The sequence below is a fragment of the Beta vulgaris genome, chromosome 2 (assembly GCF_026745355.1).
Source record: "Beta vulgaris subsp. vulgaris cultivar EL10 chromosome 2, EL10.2, whole genome shotgun sequence".
NCBI classification, from domain to species: Eukaryota; Viridiplantae; Streptophyta; class Magnoliopsida; order Caryophyllales; family Amaranthaceae; genus Beta; species Beta vulgaris.
The window spans coordinates 24,208,629-24,228,900 of NC_079203.1; the positions used below are offsets into that span (position 1 = coordinate 24,208,629).

General features: G+C 35.2%; 1 protein-coding gene across 2 annotated transcripts; it reads right to left on the minus strand.

Annotated features, from left to right (window-relative positions):
- Nucleotides 1-3,669: 3,669 nt before the first annotated feature.
- LOC104906365 (uncharacterized) lies at nt 3,670-18,844 on the minus strand. Of its 2 annotated transcripts, XM_010695107.4 has the most exons (11): nt 18,648-18,843; nt 18,172-18,233; nt 14,450-14,586; nt 14,133-14,191; nt 13,579-13,602; nt 6,507-6,589; nt 6,338-6,402; nt 6,164-6,213; nt 5,813-5,914; nt 5,445-5,504; nt 3,670-4,298 (listed from the first exon to the last, which is right to left on the minus strand). In XM_010695107.4, the coding sequence occupies exons 1-11, from the start codon at nt 18,648-18,650 to the stop codon at nt 4,191-4,193; spliced, it is 753 nt and encodes a 250-aa protein (XP_010693409.1). In that variant the 5' UTR covers nt 18,651-18,843; the 3' UTR covers nt 3,670-4,190. The 2 variants fall into 2 exon arrangements, with proteins under 2 accessions (XP_010693409.1, XP_048494851.1); XM_048638894.2 differs by lacking the exon at nt 5,445-5,504 and having other exon boundaries at nt 18,648-18,844.
- Between the last annotated feature and the right edge of the window lie 1,428 nt (nt 18,845-20,272).

Here is a 20,272-nt window from a genome sequence, read left to right on the forward strand (position 1 = left end):
AGTAACTCTGTCATGTGGCACTATGCTAAGAGTGTTTGCTCTATTTAAACATATATATAATAAAAAAATTTGAAAATGCATGTTATAAGATTTGGTTTTATGATCTCAAGTTTATATATTAAAGTGTTAACCAACTAATGTTTGATAAAATTTTTAAATCAAAATATTAATAAATGAAAATTTTAATTAGCCGGGACATAATCCGGTTCTAAAATTTAGTTTAAATATTTAAAAGTTAGATGTTCTTTTTATACAAATAGAAATCTCATCAAAGAAATCAGGCTTCTTAAATTTTTTTCTATATTATTTTTTGAAGACCTAAAATCAAAGCAAAATTACATATAGATTTAAATACTTCCATACCTTCAAATATTGTTTTTATTATTTTTCTTGCTTCCATGGTAGATAAAAATGACTTAGATATCAAACAAAAATTCTTCTCATAATCTTTGTTGCTTCCATGGTAAAAGGCTTGGTTGCACCATAATGGTGGGGGAAGTGAGGGGTGAAGCAAAAGGCTAGAGGTACCAAAGTAGATACCATGATCATGGTGAGGGTGGGGTATTGAGGAATCTAGATAACATAAATGGATTCAGGGTTGCTGAAGAAGGCTTCTACGCTCTAGCTACTTATTTGAGGAGCTTTTTAGGAAACATTCCGTCTATGTAGAACAGGGACTTGAAGCAAAATAGGGAAAAAAAAGTTTAACAAAGTTATAGTTGTGCTTTGATTGAATGATGCTTCATGTGCATGTTTTAAAGTGACACTATGAGAAAGTGGGAGAAACCAAGAAGGGTAAAGAGAGGAAGAAGTTAGGACCAATTATTTAGAAGAATAAATTGGGTAATTCAGCCAAAGGTAGTGGTCCTCTTAAAAGGCCAAGCACCCCCAAGCACCCGGTGTGGGTATCAGGAATTAAGAAGATAGAGTTGAAGAGAATTATATATGCACCCAAAATTTGCTCTGTCGCTATATACCTCCAAGAGGTCATTTAATAATGAGAATGCACAAATATATTTGTAGCATATATACTTTGAATAGAATTTGGAGACTTGCACAGAAATAAAATATTAGGCATTGAGGTCAATGGTGCTGGTAAAAAGGTAGCAACTATGAGAGGAAGCCCAAGTGCATAGATGATAAAGAGCTAAGAAGAGTTCTTTTAAAACAAAGGACCATCCTGAGGTCATTTGATTTGGCTTTAGAAGTAAGTCTTTCAACAGTTTGCACAGATGGTTGAAGAGAGGAATTTTAAAGAGTCACATAAACTCAATAGAACTCGCACTTACACCCAAACTCAGAGTAGCAAGGATGAAGTTTGTGCTATCCCAAATCATACGCAAAACCATCACAGAAGGCAAAACATACTTCAACATTGTTTCACATAGATGAAAGTGGCTCTTCATGAGCAAAATCACACAAAAATTTACCTTCTACTAGAGGAGGAAGACCCTTACAAAGCTTGTCAATTCAAGTTTTTCATCACAAAAGGGACGTTCATAGGTGGCATAGCAAGGACAACGAGTCAATACTATGGGATGGTAAATTGGGTATTTGATCTTCACGTTTGTAGATGAGATGGGAGCCCAAAGGAATTCATGCAACATACCAGAATGTGCTATATATGAGATTAAATCAAATTATAACATAATAAGGGAAACCATTAGGGAAATTATCATCACTGACTTCATCTAGGAACCATCGCAACAATGGCCAACAGCTATAGGTTGCAAACAGATCTAGATCCAACAAGACAATATCAGGTTTGATATCCAACCAGATGATCCTATTTTTCTGGAAGAATCAAGACTAGATGACTTTGAAATCACCCTAATATGACAACCCGCTCAGTCCCTATACCTTAACATATTGGGGGTTTAAGAGCTGTACAATCAATATAACACCAAACATTTCCTGACATAGTGGACAAATTGGAAAAAAGTGTAGAGAAAACATGCAATTGCTACGATCCTAAGATAATCAATTACATATGGTTGCAACTCATGTATGCTATAGTAGAGATTTTAAATGTCAAAGGGGAAAACAACTACAGGAATGCACGCAAAGGAAGAAGAGAATGAATAGATTAGGTCTACTACCAACTATTGTTGACGTCTCAGATTGGCGAATGACACAGTCAACATCTTAAATCGTTAGTATATTGTAACTGGACTAGAGCCATTGAATGAAGTACAACGTCAACAAAACATAGATGAGTAGTAACAACATCATATTAAATGGTGGAAAAGATATCACATTTTCTATTGTATTCACTCAAGTTTTGGAATATGTTCATCGCTTGGTTTCCATAAGGGCTAGAGGAAGAAAACATATTTAAAGCGAATTTTACTTTTCCCCATCACAAAGTCCCCAATCAATAATATGAATATTTATATAAGACCTCATAAATCGAGTCTAACCATCTTAGATTGGAGGGATATACTAGTGCTGAACTTCGATTCATCGCTCCAAAACTACTTCAAATTGCCTCAAGAAAACATGAAATTACATCTCTACCCTTTTCTTTTTCCCTAAACCCCCACCACCCCACCCACCAGCCACCTCCTGCCACCACCACCCATTGCCACAACCACCCACCAGAATCATCCACCTTCCCCCCACCCCACTAGCCACCCCTTCAAGGACCCACCATACACTATATTAATCCCCCTCTCTCTCGTTCTTCTTCATCACTACATACTCAACCTAAGTCCAACAATGGCAGTCACAACTCGCCACCACCTTCGCCTCATCATCGGTCTCGGCCTCCCCAACCACCACCACCTTAGCCTCATCGTCGGTCTCGGCGCACAATGGTCACCACCACTGCAAAGCCGGCGAAATTTTTTTAGCACCATGGGCGAATGTCCGGCCCGGACGTTCACCCCATGGCCCGAACGTATGGCCCGGACGTTCGAGCCATGGGTGGAACATCCAACCCGAACATTCGCCCCATGGTCCGAACGTCCAGGCCATACGTTCGGGCCATGGGGTGAACGTCCGGGCCGGACATTCGCCCATGGTCCTAAAAAAATTTCACTGACTTTACAGTGGATGGCAGGTGGCAATGGGGATGTAGGTGATGGTAGGTGGTGGTGGATGGTGTGGAAAAGAGAAAAGGTAAAATGGTTTATAAAAATAAACTTGAGACGATTTTAAATAATTTAGGAACGAAGTTTAACCATCCTCATATTAGTCACAGTAAGAAGTCCAATAGCCATAACAGACAATCATGTAAACATAATTCATGTTGACCTTATTCCTCATTGAGGATTAGTTAAAGTCCTCTCACGTCACATAGTTTTTATTCAAATGCAGTGGCAATAAAGTCAGCTAATCGAAACCAACACGAATGTCTCTTTAGTGAAACCCTCTAATACAAGTGGTGGCATATAAATGAGCTAAAATCTAAACACGTGTTCAGTCACAAACTTTTGTCAATCATAGGGAGAAACCACTTCAAAAACAAAAATAAGTTCCTCAAAAGATCGTTTAGACAAAGTCAAACAATGTTTTCAGAAAACCAAAAAGGGAGTAATTAATTAGGGGAATTATGAACAGTCAAATTAGGTAAGATATGGTTATTCAATTTATAGATTAGGTTGGTGAAAATATTAAAGTCAAACAATGTTTTCAGAAAACCAAAAAGGGAGTAATCAATTGCAAATATTATGCTTAATCAGCATTGCCTTGCAATCAACTTCAAAAAATGTGTTTTTGACTAAACAAATGGCTGAAGATGCATCCTATAGCACCCTTCTAAATTTGCCACAAAACACTCCTAAAAAAAGTACGAAAATAATGCTCCCACAGCCTGAGATGCAGGAGAGGAACTCTTACTGGATTCAGTTACAGAAACATGACAGCACATTTAATTTCTCGAAACACGACAGCACATGTTGACCCAAAAGTCCCAAATATGAATAGATTTAACAACAGTGAATCTCCTGAGAAGCCCAATTATTTATTCAGGTACAGGATACAGACACCATATGAACAATACGAGAGGACAACGCACTTTCAGACGTACAAAATGCTCGTTCTTCCGATGTGCTATTTCCACCCCAGTTGAATACTGCTAAGAGTAGAATGGAGCAACAGGGTTCAATTGTTCAAATAATTCTGAGAAACAACGTAAACTTCCCCAATAGAATCTGTCCAATTGACCTATGGTCATCTTTTTGCCATCATTAACTTCTTTGGAGGACACCATTCTCGTATAAATATTCAACAAATTCATCAATGAGATACGGCCAAGCACCTTCGGCATCGTAATTAGACAGCTGTGGATCTACTGTCTGCAAAACAAAAAGCGTGAACATGAACAAGCTTATCAACCTTACTCATTCACAAAGGAAGCAAATTCACATTCGCAAAGCTCTGATCCAATAGAAAGGGTACTCTTCAAGAATATTGTGGAGCTTAGAGTATATGTGAAGCTTCAGTTTTTTAACTACAATCTTTCTTAAAGAAAAGGGAAACAAGCAACAAAAATGTTTCTTTTCTGGTGACCATTTCTATTTCTTATACAATCCCCATCTCACAGCTGCAAGTTGCCAATATAATCTTTGAAAACCACAGCAGAATATTTACAGGGCAAATCTTAATTGGTGCTGCTGCTTTTAGCGATAAAATTGTCTTTAGAAACTGCCTATAGAGCCTCCGGATCGATTCGGAAACTTTTACTATTATTTCTGTTTCCGAATTGCAGGCAAATGAGAATTTCAGTGCTTCACCCTTCCTAGAAAGCAGGGGTGTTAAAATGTTGATGCTTTGATTGTCTAGTGCTTGATTTTAAGGTCGTTGAGGTAGGTGGTAAGAGGTTTCAAGTTCTAATGCTGTACAACTCAAATTCTCTCTAATTGCAAAAATAAGTTGCCAAAATAATCTATAATATCAAGCGATCAATGATAGTGCTTACACAAAACATTTCCCCTAGAAGTGCAATGACAATATAATCACTGGTAGTGTACGTGTTCGAAAATACAGCTTGAGCTCTCAGGGCCCTATTGTATTAGACTTCCTCTGCTTGATAGACAGTAAAAGTAGAAGATAGCACAATTCTGAAATCACAAATTCTTTTCTGAGATGGGTATGCAGTAACTTTTTGTCCTAAATGGGCACTTACATAAGAGTGACAAGTTACCCATTTAGGGTTAAAAGTTACCCTTTGTTTTAAAGTGACCCCCTCTTGACTTGAATTATGACCCAATTCGACCGAAAAGTGAGCCATATTGGCTTAAAGTGAATTGGTCTGACAATAAATATATTGTACACCAGGTTCACAGAACAGTAATTTTTAAAAAATGAAACACCATACAAACACACACTAAATTATTATGTTAGACCAAATTTCCCGAAAAAACAGCTCCACACAATTGCGGCAGTACAATCAATGATCAGAATAAAGAGGCAAAAGGAGCAAAACAAAAGCTATTTCTTACTCTCACAAACTCCAGTAGTTGAGCCCAGGTGTCTCTCGAAATAGCCTTATTATGCCGGTCCTAGGATCAGAGACAGAATCAAACAAGACTTAAGACAGTTAGAGAATATTCTTCAATTAAAGATGAATAAATAGCACTTCTGTGGTCAGGTAACAGAAAAATGTGAAATTGCAAAACAATTTAGTATATAAACCTTTGAACCAGAAAAGAAGTCTGAACTGAGATTACAAGAACACAACTATGCAAACTTTCTTGCCAAGCCCCTACAATGATCTAGAATCTACATGCTTTAACATCTATTAACTGGACCACAATATCATTTCAGGACAAATTGAACAAGAGAAATTGCATTTCTTAACATATATTACCTGCAAAAACTGACACCAATTATCAATTAGTGGCCACGGCCTTTCAGCGAATAGTAGTTGCCACATCCCAATTGCTGTATCCAATGCCAAAGACTTCTGACCCTGACATTGCAAGAATGAAACGATGCTCAATCAATAAACATAAAAAGAGCAACTCAAAGCATAAAAAGGATAAGCTTCTAATTATATTAGGCCAGCTTGAAATCTTGATGATCAAAATAAGCCAATAGAAACTAAATTTGTGAAGAAACTGATCCACAAAAAAAATATCTGTACTGACAGTTTTTTGACTCATCAGACTCCGTATGACCATATATGTAACCACATCAGATGGATCAGTAACTTAATTACCTTCTCCTTAGCCCACCCAAACGCAAAGATGTATATATCACGAAACTTTTCTGGCAATTAGAAAGAAGCATAAATCATTTAACAGCAGAAAAAAGAAATTTATGTATCTCCAAAAGTTGCTAATAGTAAAAAATTATCTGAAAAGAAAGAAAACAGCGATAATTTGTGTTATACGTTCATCTTTCAGCTCAGAACGCATGTATGGTACCCTTTCCTTGAGCTTCTCCAGGGAATCAATCCTGCTAATAAAAATTGAACTTCTAATGAGCCTTAGAAAACCACGTATTTAAAGAGGCATGAGGATCAAATGATGGATAAATCAAAAAGAATAGCCAACACTTGCCCTAGTGCTTGCAATCCACCAATGAATTCTTGTTTTGAATATTCACACATTGTTGCAGCCTTCATATGCCAGGAGATAACCAGCTGAAGCAACCATGAATCAAAAGAAAATAGTCAAAAGTCAATTGCAGAAATGACAACTGTAGGGCAACTATAAAATTTACTTAAGACAAATGATTATGAGGCCAAGATGAACCCCTTGAGAATTTTGCATAAACAACAAAAGAGATCCAATATAGATACATCAACACGATACCTCTAATAAAGCTTCCACTACAAGGGGGATTGAGGTTGGATACATGCAACATACCCCTAGTCTCCTCCCATAACAAAGAAGCTATTTAATTGACCCTTTAATCCAATTTGTAGCAAGATGTGCTACTTCGCAACAACAAAGACACGGATTTTTTTACTAAGTCATATATATGGTCCACTAAATTCAAATGCCAAAGTACAATGAATCTTTGACTTCATTGAAAATAGACCCAAAGAGATCCAATAGACAAATGGAACATAATACGTCTTCACCAAACACTGCGTGGATCGCACATGAGCTTCATGAAAGTAACAACTACATCAGATTTCAGTACTTTCCCCTCGGGTTCCCCCCACCCCACCCCAAAAAAAGAAAAATCTTCTATATTCTGATACTTGCGGTTGCTTCATACAATCAATCTTCTAGAAGTGAATGGCTCCTCCTCTTCATAATCAATTTTCTGGAAATGGACAGCAGTAGTCTAGAATCTATTTGCCTCATTGTAGATAACATAATTTCACTTGTAGGGTGTTCTCAATCAACTGAAATTGGTTATCTAAACTTCTCTGAACATATTGTAGTTGTGAATTGAACTTTTTGGAGCATATTACTCCCTCCGTCCCATAATACTCTTTACACTTTCCTTTTTTATCTGTCCCAAAATACTCTTCACACTTCTATTTTGGGATATGACCCACTATTATTTTAATCATTCTACCTTTTAACTATTGGCCCACACTCTCTCTCCTCTAAATAAACTAATATCTCTCTTATTACCTACCAACTCTAATCATGGCCCACATTCTCTCTCATTAAAATAAATGATACTACTATTACTAATTACTAACTCCTATCACATCAATTTTCAATAAAATAACAACTGATAACCAAGCAACAACTTATCATCTAAAACTATGTACCTTGATAAGTGTCAAGAGTATTATGGGACGAGGGAGTAGGACTAATCTGAACTCATTTAATTTCTAAAATTAGTCGAAATAATTTGAACATAACACTACCTTAGCTTACAAAAAAATTGTTTTCTTTTTTAAACCAATAGCCATCACTTCACATTTTCATTTTCTATATCCAAGATAGATACATTACACCTCTTCTCAATACTCATTTTAGTTTCCATCTTAAATCAACATAGCCATCCATGAAAGGTAACTATCTTGGGATAGGGATACAAAAGCTTGAAGGTAAAAACACACATCTTAGTTCAAGGAAAAGTAAGAAGTTAAGTATCAACGTTGTTTACCAATGGCAACTACCATCTACCTAATCTCCAACTTCTTAGTACGCTTTCAAAAGGTTAACTAGAGACATCCCAGAGCGCAAAGTGAAAATTAGTTGCCATCAAGTGCAAAAGGTGGCTAAGACTTATATCTTAATGTTACAAAGCAACACACAGAATAAGAAAAGCCTAGTAATAGGGTTTAAGTCCTACCTTATCATAGAATTCCAAATTCAGGAGTCTTTTGTGGTGTATAACTGGGGGAAGAGAAAATTACAAAATCACATTCTACCTTTAGTAGTTATAATAGACATAACTAGAGTATGCTCTAATAATTCTGAGTAGTTTTTGTTTCCTGATGTTATCCGAGTCATATTTATTGAGGTTTCAGAATAGGACTTCAATGTTATCTTACAGCCAGCCAAATTTTAACAACTTCTAACAGGAATCAGTAGACTTTCGTGCGCAATTCTACAAGCTCTATCAAAAATGTGGCCATGAGGACGGACCAAACAACCTTCTCCAAAGATCAACCGGACCCATCTATCTCACCAAAATCTCCAAAATTATCCCGAACCCAAGCTTGCTTTTCTAACCCTCAAAGAAAATATTTCACCAAATGCACTACTCATATCTAGTAGCATAAACTCAAATTCAAACAAAACCTTGCAACCAATCGCATCAAATTGGACCCCATGAACCAAAAACCTAACATAAACGCCTAAACAATAACCTCGAGTAGGCACTTTAGTCTTCAATGGTTCAACCTCTGTCAAAATTGACTGACTGTACCAAGTACTGTAATTCATAAGACCATTAAATTAATCATATAACCCTTGATCGATTCGAGAAAATTTAATCAATTCGAACCCCACCTCAATTGATTTCCTATTGTTGCAAGATGTAGATTGTACATCAATTGAAGACCAAGGCCTTTGTAAGCGACACAAATATCGTTTGGTAGTGTCGTGTGAGCAAAGAAAAAAGAGATAATATTTCCAATTCAGAGCCATAATTACCAATGCATAATTAGACACAAGTGTCAAGCAACTAGTATAGAATTCTAGGAGCAAACTAGCCGTGTAATGTTTGTGGAGAAACATAAGGCCGAATGAATTTATCTTTACAATTGGTTATATGAATTAAACCAACACGTGATAATGACTAGGCGTTTAACGGCATTTCCTCCACCTAGATTTCAAGTTCGAAGACTTAAGATACTCGAAAAGACCTAAAACTGATAGGTGCCTTCACCAAACTCTTACTGCCAAAAAGGAGCAGATGGAATATGAGATTGGTCATCTTAGGGAAGCTATACATCCAGAAAAGAGGATACAACAAACCATAAAGGTGAAAGCAAAGCAGAAAAAGAGCATGAAGTGAATGTTCTACGTGTCCTCTTGTTGAGCCTCGAAAAATGAAGGTGCTAATCAAGAGCATATGGCGAGTTTTCAAACTTGTCCTTTTATGAACCCAGTTTGTGTATCCCGAATTTCCTTATTTCATGAAACTACAAGCTCGACTATTAAGGTCTGGTGCTCACTGGTGCATCTTCGAATTTGGTGCCTTTGACATTGATCCATGAATACACGTTCCCTGATTGGTAGAGTCATCAGTAAGTGAAAGCTATACCCATGCATCCCTGCATTACCAATTTGTGGAAGTGTCTTAACCTATGCGTGGTTTAAACTTCTCCACCTTATGTTATATGAGCAATCTAGACCTTTTAGACAAGCCTTTAATGTGAGCTCATGATATTCTTCCCTTAAGATTAAAGCTATTCTTTTTTGGGGGGGGGGGAGATCAAAGCTATTATTATGGAGAATGGACATAATTCTTGTATTATTTCTCTACTATTGAGTGCAATGACGTATTCGCCTCCTCATCCTCCTCCAAATTCTTTATGCCACTTACCACTTGAGATCAATGTTGGATCTTTCACTTTCCATTGTTTGAAGAAAAATATTATCTTTCAAAGAGGGGATGATGCTAATGTTCATGTCTCACCTTACCATAAAGCAATTTATCAAAGTCTTTTGGTAGAGGGTCATGGGACTATAGTCCTCCATGTCATCATTCCCTTCATAGTAATAGGTGAAAATCAGAGTAGGTCTTGATATTGCAAAGGGTTCTTAGTTTCCTAATATTTGGATAATGTTTTAAGATATTTACTATCTTATTTAGTGTGGAACTTCAATGACATGTTTTCCCTTGGTCCTTCAGATTTAGAGGGGCTCAAATAGAATAATTGACCAACACACAGACCAACAAGTAAAATAATGAACCTAATACAAAAATTGGATAGTAAACCAAACAAATACATTGAGAAATTGAATCTTAATAATGACAAATTCAACCTTATATCACCTAGAAAAAAATATCCCAAAGTTCATATCATAAGCATCAAATATTAGAAAAAAGCTCTCAATAAATCAAACATCGTACTCTGTCCACATTTTAAACACCGACCTTAATGCTTCTCTTCACAAGTTAGTGTTAAAATATCAATTTTAATTATCGACTGCTAAAGGTTAGAAGTTGGTATAAAGTTCAATATATATATCAACTAAAAAATCTAACATCTTACATAATACCATTTGCTTTAACATGTTAGGTACAAAATTCTTGTGAAACTTAGTACACAAATAGTAAATAAAACAAAGAAGTGGTTGTTAGAGATGTGTTCTAAAAAAAAATTGATAGATAGTGATCCATATGAGAAATGGTCATTTTCTACAAATCCTAGTTCTAGCAAGATTTGTGTTGGTTTCTTAATTCTAATAGAGGAATAGGACTCTTGAAATCCTAATTCTATTAGGACTAGAACTCCTGAAATCCTAATTCTATTAGGATTAGAACTCCTAGTATTGTTAGGACTTAGGAGTATAATAGTTTAGTTTGTTCATAATTCTAATTGAGTTAGAAATCCAAATCGGATTAGGATTCCTAACTGAAGTAGAATAATAGTAGTTGGAGACTTTTGCTTGTAGGTTTTTACTATTCTACTTGGAATAGGTTTTCTTACTTTAAGCATCAGGAGTCTAATTGGGCTAGTATTAGTAAGCACCCAAGTTACAGCTTGTTCCACTTGGTTAGGAGTTGTTATTTCATTGTTATCTTGGTCTCAATTTCCTAATATCAGTATGTTTAGGGTTTTATTTTACACGCCTATATAAGGCTTTGTTATTCATTAATAAAATCAGATTTTAAATTTAAGGAATTTGCATATGTTGCATCAGTTGAGTACAAGCTAACAATTGGTTTCCGAGTAGTAAACCTAAATCAAGCAATCGAGACTTGTTTGATCATACTCTTAAGTGTGACTTCAGAGTAATATCTCCTTAGTTCCATAGATAATTCGTCCACCATTAACAAAACACCAAAAGAGATCTAAAACAGCCATGAAAATCACATGAGATAGAGACATAGAGTTGGATATAAAATTTAAAAAGGACCATAAATATTAAAATAATCAAGAGATGAGAAATTAAAATAAAAGTGGAAGAGTAAAAAAGAAGAAATTCGAAAAGAACATGGTATTGCTAATAACAGCCAAAAAATAGATATTCAAAGCTAGCATCGGTCTTGCAAAGATTTGAAGCTGACACTTAAGTAGCACCTATATGGATACAAGAATACGGGTACGGGGACAGAAAACGGCAAAATTAAAATTTCTGAAAATGTACGGCTTGGATTCGGCAAAAAAATAAAAAATAGAAAAAAAAAAGATAATAAATTTAACGAATAATATTGCATTTAATTTTTGTTTCCATAAATTAAATGGAAAGTACACTATTTCAATCACAAATAAAATTAGATTATTAAAAGAATGATGTTTCATACTTATGACTATACCCTTAATTAAATAAAGAAACTAGAGACTAGAGAGATTAATTTGTCATCTAAACTCTACCATTAAAGTAGATAACTGTATTAAAAAAAAAAAAGAAGAAGAAAAGGAAAAATGGAAGACAGGTGTAAACACACTTATAGAGTATACTAAATGAAGCGTGAGGTTTGAGGATATTTTTCTTCTTCCTTTATCCACGAGATCCCCCCCTCCCTCCTCTCTTTGGCTCCTTCTTACTCTATCCACGTTCTACTTCTCTGCACTTCTTCAGGGATTTAGATTCCAAGTCAGATTTTCTGTTAGGTTCATTTAGACAAATTCTGGCGAGCCGGCCAGAAGACGAATGGTGACTTCAACCCTTCTCAGTTCAGGTGACAGAATCGCGAATTCTCAAAAACCCTAGAATCTGAATTTTGGCCTTTAAAATTTCATTAAAGGTTGCTGGGTACGTGGTTTTCTTCTCAAAAACGTACCCAACCTGTACCCAAAATTCACCTTAGGCATCCCCAATTCCCCAAAATTAAACCACGTACCCACCCCTTTGGATTCGTTTTGGGTACGAATCCCAGGCAAATCCGTCCCGTACCCATACCCGTACCCATGATTCATAGGTTGACACATCAGAACAGCAGATAGGTAGACACACAAAAAAGAACAATAGAAAGGAAAATGAAAGATCAAGCTCTTGCAACTTACAAGGTTCGAATGCGGATCAATTTCCAGATGCATGAAAGGAAATGATGTGATATTTATGCGTGCAGAAGTATTTACATGCTATTAAGTACTCCCTCCGACCCATTTTGATTGACAAAATTTCCTTGTCAGGAAATCTCAAAATAGTTGTCATGTTTTCATTACTCCCATAATACTCTTTACACTTCTGCTTTTGGATATGACCCACTATTATTTTAATCTTTCTAGCTCATAGCATTGGCCCACAATCTCTCTCCTCCAAATAAAATAACATTTCCTCCGTTTCTTTTTAAATGCAACAAATGTACTTTTACGCATCCCTAGGCATTATTTTGACCACAAATATCTATAATTACACATATCTAAAAATTACTAAAATTACATATTATGAAAGTATGTCATGAGACGAATCTAACAAGATCCCACTTGACTATGTTTTTCATTATGTGAATCACAAATCCTAGTCAAAGTGAAAAGTGGGAATAGTGAAAAAGTACATTTGTTGCATCCAAAAAGAAAAGGAGAAAATACAACTCTTACTATCTATTAACTCTTACCATTGGCCCACACTCTCTCCACCAAATAAAATAATATTACTCCTATTAGCTACTAACTCCTATCACATCTACCTTTACAATAAAATAACAATTGATAACCAAACAGCTTATCATCTAAAACTACGTGTCTTGATAAGTGTTAAGAATACTTAATTTTTATTGGTCAAAAGTAATATAGAAAATGAAAAACATAACAATAAATGATGTTCTCTTTTTTTATATATTCCCAAAGTATGACAACTAAAATGGGACGGTGGGAGTATTAAGTATCTTAAACACGAAAAAAAAAAAAACTATTTTTTCTTTGGGGGGAGGGGCGTGTCACCCAAGACCTAACATGGGTTCCTCTAGACATAAGAGGGAAAAGTTACTAAAAATGAGTATTTCCCAAGACAAAATATTTCCCAAAAGTATGTCTAAATTCATAGCATTTACAAAAGATAAACACACTGAGTAGAGATATTTAAAGTTACCACATACCATGACAATATCTTGAGGATCAACCTACAAAAAAGTTAAATGGATCATTCAGGTAATTTTAAAAAATATGATACTTAGAGGGATAATAAGAACCTATATCTACACTAGTGAACAACCAATTAAAGAAATGAGCAGCAGAAACACAGTATTTGCACAATTTGAATAAGACTTTCAATGTTACCTTATAGAGCTTTTACTCGTTCAAAATTCTACCCAAGGTGTTAAATCATGTTTGGTGAACTAGTGATTGCATACAGCTTTACAAAACAGAGGTACAGTTTTTGGAAAAGCTAAATATATAGCTTTTGTAGGTAGAGGCAGCTTTTTGGATGTTTGAAATTAGATAGTTCTTGTAGGTAGAGGCAGCTTTTGCACTCACTTTAAGAATTTTACTTACCAATAACTAATTTATTGAATGCTAATTCTTAATAGTGTTATCTTGACAACTAATATCTAACTAATAGCGAGTATATCATCTAATAGCTAATTTTTTCTGAACAGCATCTTGGACGATCCACTGAGCAGACAAAATAACTTGTTCCAAACAGACAGACCTTAATATCATTGCAGAGATTAGTGATACCGTCAGCCATTATCATGTCACCATAAGGATCTGTAATACATGTCAGAAAACATTGCTGGTAAGAATGAAACAGATACGGTGTGCAAAAGACAGCCACGTTATGGCAGTTAAAAGCAGCTAATTGATGAGTTTAGCATAGCATGTGCTGAAGATGAAAGAGACTGTTTAAGCAACAAAAAAAAAGTTAATTTAAATTAAAAAATGATATCGTATAATAATTGCACAGAACAGACGATAAACAAAAAAATGGATAAAAATTATGATCAGTAATCTAAAAACATGCCATGCCTTTATATTGGTTAAAAAGCTCCTCCAAATGCTTAGAATCAGTAAATGACTTGATCTGAGGCTGACTGTAGAATACATCAAGTGCTCCTTCTAGGTGCCAATCACCAGCCTTCAGTGCTTGATGAGCAACCTTTTCACTACATTTAAACACACACACACACACAAACATTCTGTCAGTATAGCAACTAATTCAGAAAAAACTTTGGAAGAGAGCAATGCCAGAAATATGGCTTAACATCTAACATCACCTTGTTGTAGAATAATCATCTATGCAACACAAAATATTTTCCAAAAGTATATCCAAGTAAATGGACAGCTAGCTAGAACAAAGCATACCAAGATAACCAGAAGAATACAAACCAAAAGGCAGTTTAAGCCAGCTGGATATAAAACAAATCTTATTTCAAGCTTTAGTCATTTTCTTGAGGGATTTGTCTAATAGGCAAGTTGGTTAAAACCTAGGATATCTGTGAGCGTGCCAACAGGCTCCCGAAAGGAGGCAATTATCCACAACATAGACAATATTAACTTTTTGTCTATAAATACTTACCAAGTAATTAAGTGCTCCATCAAATTTAGATTCTGGATAAATGACATGATTTTCAAAGCTTTATAGTTTTAAAAATTTGGTAGCTATGGAATTTAAACCAATGAAAATTTCAAATTTTATAAGCTACATATGTAATATGTAATCTTTAACCTTCTAAACTGCATAACTTCATTCATTCAACTAAGAGAGGATCTCAACCCTAAAGATGTAATTTTTCCCATGAGGATACGACCATGTACTAAAAAGTTTTTTATCACAAAAATCTACATTTAATAAGCTAATTAATCTTAGCTTTAGCTTTGAGTAAATAACTTAAAGAATGGTGTTAAAAACCCCAAAATCATAAATTTCAAGTTTCTCTACTTGTTCAAACAGGTTCTCTAAATTCATTAAGGCGTTGCTTGCCAACTAGGGAGTAACCGATAGCTTGATTTGACTAGCTAATCTTATCATCTCTTTGTATGGAAGTGTCTTGAGGAGGCGTTTGGTTCATATAGTGGTATGGGTTTGGAATCAGGAATGAAACCAAGGTGGTATAGGTTTCGAACTTGATACCTCATACCACATGTTTGGTTTTATTTGGGAATGCATTATTTTTCTTCTATTTGATACCTTGAGGTATTGGTATGAGCCATACCCACCTCCCCGTTGGGTTTCTAAACCCCATACCTTATGGGTTTGAGGTATTGGTTTTAAATTTATTAATTTTGTAAACAAACACTAGGTATGGGTTTTGCTCATTCTAAACACGTACCTCATACTAGAATCATATGAACCAAACGTCCCCTCAGAGATATTGATACCAGTTTGGCGGTGTAAAATGACCACTAAGGATATTCAAGCAATTTATTATATTGGAATTTCCTTTATTAATGTTGTACATTTATATTGTGTGTTTAATTAATTGGAAATATACATACAAATATTGATACTCCACTTGATACAAAATTTACACACATAAACTGTAGACACTATTTTATGTAGCTAATGATAATATTGTCAATTTTTTCATGAAATCTAAATGCAAAATATCATACATACAACCCTTGAATCGTGGAGAACAAAATGATCTAGCAACGTATTCCACTTAATATGAAATTGTAATAATTAATCCTTAGAAACCTGAACGTGATTCTTCGATATATGCTAGGAAAAAAGTCTCCACTTTGCATTGGATTGGAACTTATTTACCCACATACCATCTACATAGGATATGTATGTGTTTTTGTTTCACATTAGGCTAAACTGTCAGCTCAGGTAGTGGTTTAATGGGGAAAACCACTAACTAAAACTGCTAAGTTAGCAAATTTCCCCATATAATCACCAATGATCATTACAGTAAATTAAATGAGAGTTCTGTGGATCAGTATTTGGTGAAGAGATGGTAAAATCCATCCATTGTACTACACAAGAGCCTAGGCTAAAATCTCCATAAAAGCAACTACTCTTTTCCTTTTTTGAGATTTTCCTCTTAATATGGTCCAAAATGAAGAAACATTGCCTGTTTCCCTGCTCTCCAGTTTTGAATATTAACATGCTGACTTGCTTCAAGTTTTCTACAGGCTGCTTTACTTACATACATATCACTAGTCTAGATATAGGCTGTTTTGAAAACCCTTATCTTGCACTAAAAATTGAATTTTTCTTTGGTTTGGGAATTCGGACTAAACTGCTAACACAAGTAGCGATACTGAAGAAACTGCTTCCTGAATTAGCGATTTGTTTTGAAACCAAAAAGGTTTTGGACTTTCCTGATCCTACATGAACGGAATCCTGGTAAATATTGATAAAACCAATGCATAGTGGGATCTTTTTTTATGTTTTATCCTTTTAAAAGAAAAAGGTTCAAGGAACATTGATAAATTTAGAGCATCGTACAAAAAAAAACACCAAATGATCATGTAAAATTCAAACAGTAAATTTTTTTTTGGCATCTTTAGGACATAAGATATCAATATTTCTTCTAGCTTTGAAGGCATTTAGAACATTTATCTTCTAGAATAACAAAAAAAAAAAACCAAATGATCACTTTGCACTCCTTTTATCTTAAAGAGATGGCTATGGGAGCTTTTTGAGAATTAGAGTATTGGCACCAATCCTCTCTTCCAATCTTCTATCTATTAAACACACATAATAGAGGATTTGTCTAGTCATACCTTTAAAATGGCGCCCAAACTTCTCAATTTTACCCAATCCTGTACCTCTAAATAGGGCCTATACATCCTTCCTGAATTCTGAAATGTTATATAAGGGATTTATAATTTTAAAACGACACAATTCATTTTCAAGAAGTTCTATTTCACAACTGAATATTGTGGAAGGATTGTAGCTATATCCTTTCAGTTATTCTAGCTTTCAAGGCATTTATTTACCAACCCCTCCCCCTCCCACAGAAAAAAACAAGTAGGAGAATCACAGTGGCATCATTTCCTAGAAAACGTATGCCAAAATACATCATGTTGTAACATGCAATTCCTTTCAAAGTGGAATACTAAAAACATCTTTGCAACAGCCCAATGAGCAATCACCCCAATCCCCTAAAAGCACCTCAAAAGGGGGGAAAAACACTGAAACTTCATTTTGCCTCTCTTTTACCTGCTATGGGATATCTTCAGTTGTTGTATGTACTCTAAAATTTTCAAAAATGGGAATTGTTTCAAGTAAAAAATATAGAAAACGAAGGAAGTGAAGTACATCTTATTTGTTGTGAAGTAGAGGCAAGGCCACTTTGTTCCAAAGATCAAAAGTTTATATCAAAATATATTCTCTTTACGATTCCGAGGAGCCGAGGACGACAGGGGTAAGGAGTTTCCAAACATTCAATAGTCAGATTATAACTCAGGCAAAAGGATCCTTTTTTGCAATTGTAGAAGTTAGAAGCTCACATGAAAATCGTACATTGACCCCTCTTATCCTACCTCAATTGAGAGCTTTGTCAAAAACATTTGGGTAATCCTTCGCTATTTCACAAAGCGATACTCAAGAAGACCAGTTATATCCGATAATCTACCAAACCTCATCATATATTCAAATTTCAGACCCACATAAAACTACATAATCACACAATAATAATCCTAAACACCACTCAACTATTCAGCCATTTTCAAAATTATCAGCACAAACACAGGGACGTCTCATAGGGCGTGCAAAGTGACCTACACTAGAGCATTACCTGACACCAGTTATTTGCATAAACTGCTGAAGTTTGTCACGATGTCCTCTTCCTAGTTTGTTCTGCCAATGGAACACCCACAAATCATGTAATATTTAATCAATGAAGCACCCACAAAATTCCATGTAATTTCCAACCAATGGAACACCAAACGCAGAGAAAAAAATTTAAAATATAAAATAAACTGACAGAAAAAAAAATTGCATCACAAAGGGTACCTTTTTTCTTTTGAGTAGAATCACAAAGGGTACTTAACAACTAGCATAATCTCATACCAAATAAAACCAAAAAAAAAAAAAAAAAGCATACCCATAAAAGGAAAAAAACATTAAAGCAAGAAAGACCCTGGATTTCTAAGAGAAAATGAGAAGAAACACTTGAATTTTAAAATTTTATATAGTTTTGCTAGTTAGATCATTAACTAAAAATGGAAAATATAAATGGGGAGAAAGATCTAAATTTAGAGAAGTACTGACCATATTTGAGATAAATGAAAAGGCCCTAATTCTGGGGGATAATGGTAACTCCAAAGGAGGGAGAAGTGAAGGTAGTGGCAGAGTGAGAAGACGAGACTGGGAGCTTGCTTGCTATAAAGCTAATTTACGTGACTACGCCTCTCTCTCGTCTCTCAATCTTTCTTGCTCTCTTTCTTGTTGGGTGCTATGGTCGCTGGATTAAATTTTCTTTTGTAATAAGGGGAAATTTTTACAAGTTGGTGGGAATAATCAATTTGTCAAGGGAGAGAATCGATAGAGGTGATCATTTTGGCCCGGTCCGGCCCGTTTTTGGGGCGGGTTTCGGGCTGAATTTTTCGACCCGCGGGCCAGGCCCGGCCCGGCCGTATTTTTTTTTTGCTTTGGGCGGGCTTTGGATAAGCCAAAAACGACTTTTTAGTCTATTTTTTGGCCCGCAAAAGCCCGCTAATTTAGGCCCGGAATAGCGGACTTTGGACACAAAAATTCGGCCCGCAATATAGGCCCGGCCCGACCAATGGGCAAAAAATTTTGGCCACGGCCCGGCCCATGATCACCTCTAAGAATCGATCTCAGGATCTTCTAGAACCGGGAAAGAAAGCTTATACCATTAGGTTATTCCTCACTTTCATGATCGCTGGATTAATACACTCATGGTACGAGCTTCCACATTTGTCCCAAATTAGTATATACACACATCCGTAGGATGAACATCATATGCACGACGAACAACAAGCACTAGAATATGAACATACATATCAATATCGATATATGTACTAATAGAGATGTACATATGTTCATTTGACTTGTTAGTCATGTACATCCGTTCATTTGACTTGTTATTCATGTACATTTGGCTTGTTAGCCATGTATATATGAGCATCATGCTTTACATACAAGATGTGCACCATCTAGGCGTTGCACATATGTTGTTTGGTTTTAGAAAGTTGTTTTAAAAGTTCTACTACTATTTCCTATAACATAAGGGAAGGGGGATGAAGATGGTGTCCTCCGCTGAAAATACTAAATTACTCTTAATGATATAATAAAATGAAACAATTTACAAAAAGAATAATTTAAGAACCCTTTCTCATTTTAATTTGTCATTCTAAATAATTTATAAATGGTATATATGCATCGAATACTTCAATCAAGAAATTAAATGGACAAAATATCTTGACCTTTTTTTTATAAGAGAAGATGGTATACATGACGTCCATCTAAAAAGTTTGAGATATTCACTACCTTTGATATTCTTTAATTCCAGTCAAACCAACTCATTATGTCTATTCTTTTTGTTCAAAATTCATTCACAAAAAAATTAATATTAAAAATTACTCACAACCTTTTTTACATTAGCGAATTATATATCTAAATTCATCTAACAATAATAGATTGGATCGAGTAGATAATAGAATAACAAGTTTTCAAATTAACGCAGGCATCGCGTGCATATAAGGTTGGTTGCCTATAACACAAAGTCTTGGATGTAACTGTTACAAAATAAGTTATTGTCTAACATCCATTATTCACATGTGCGCTACTAAGCCTTTTTTCCTGACATTTTAATCTTTCGATTTCATGTTTCTCAACAATTCCTTCACTCAACCTCCTCATTCTTCTCTACC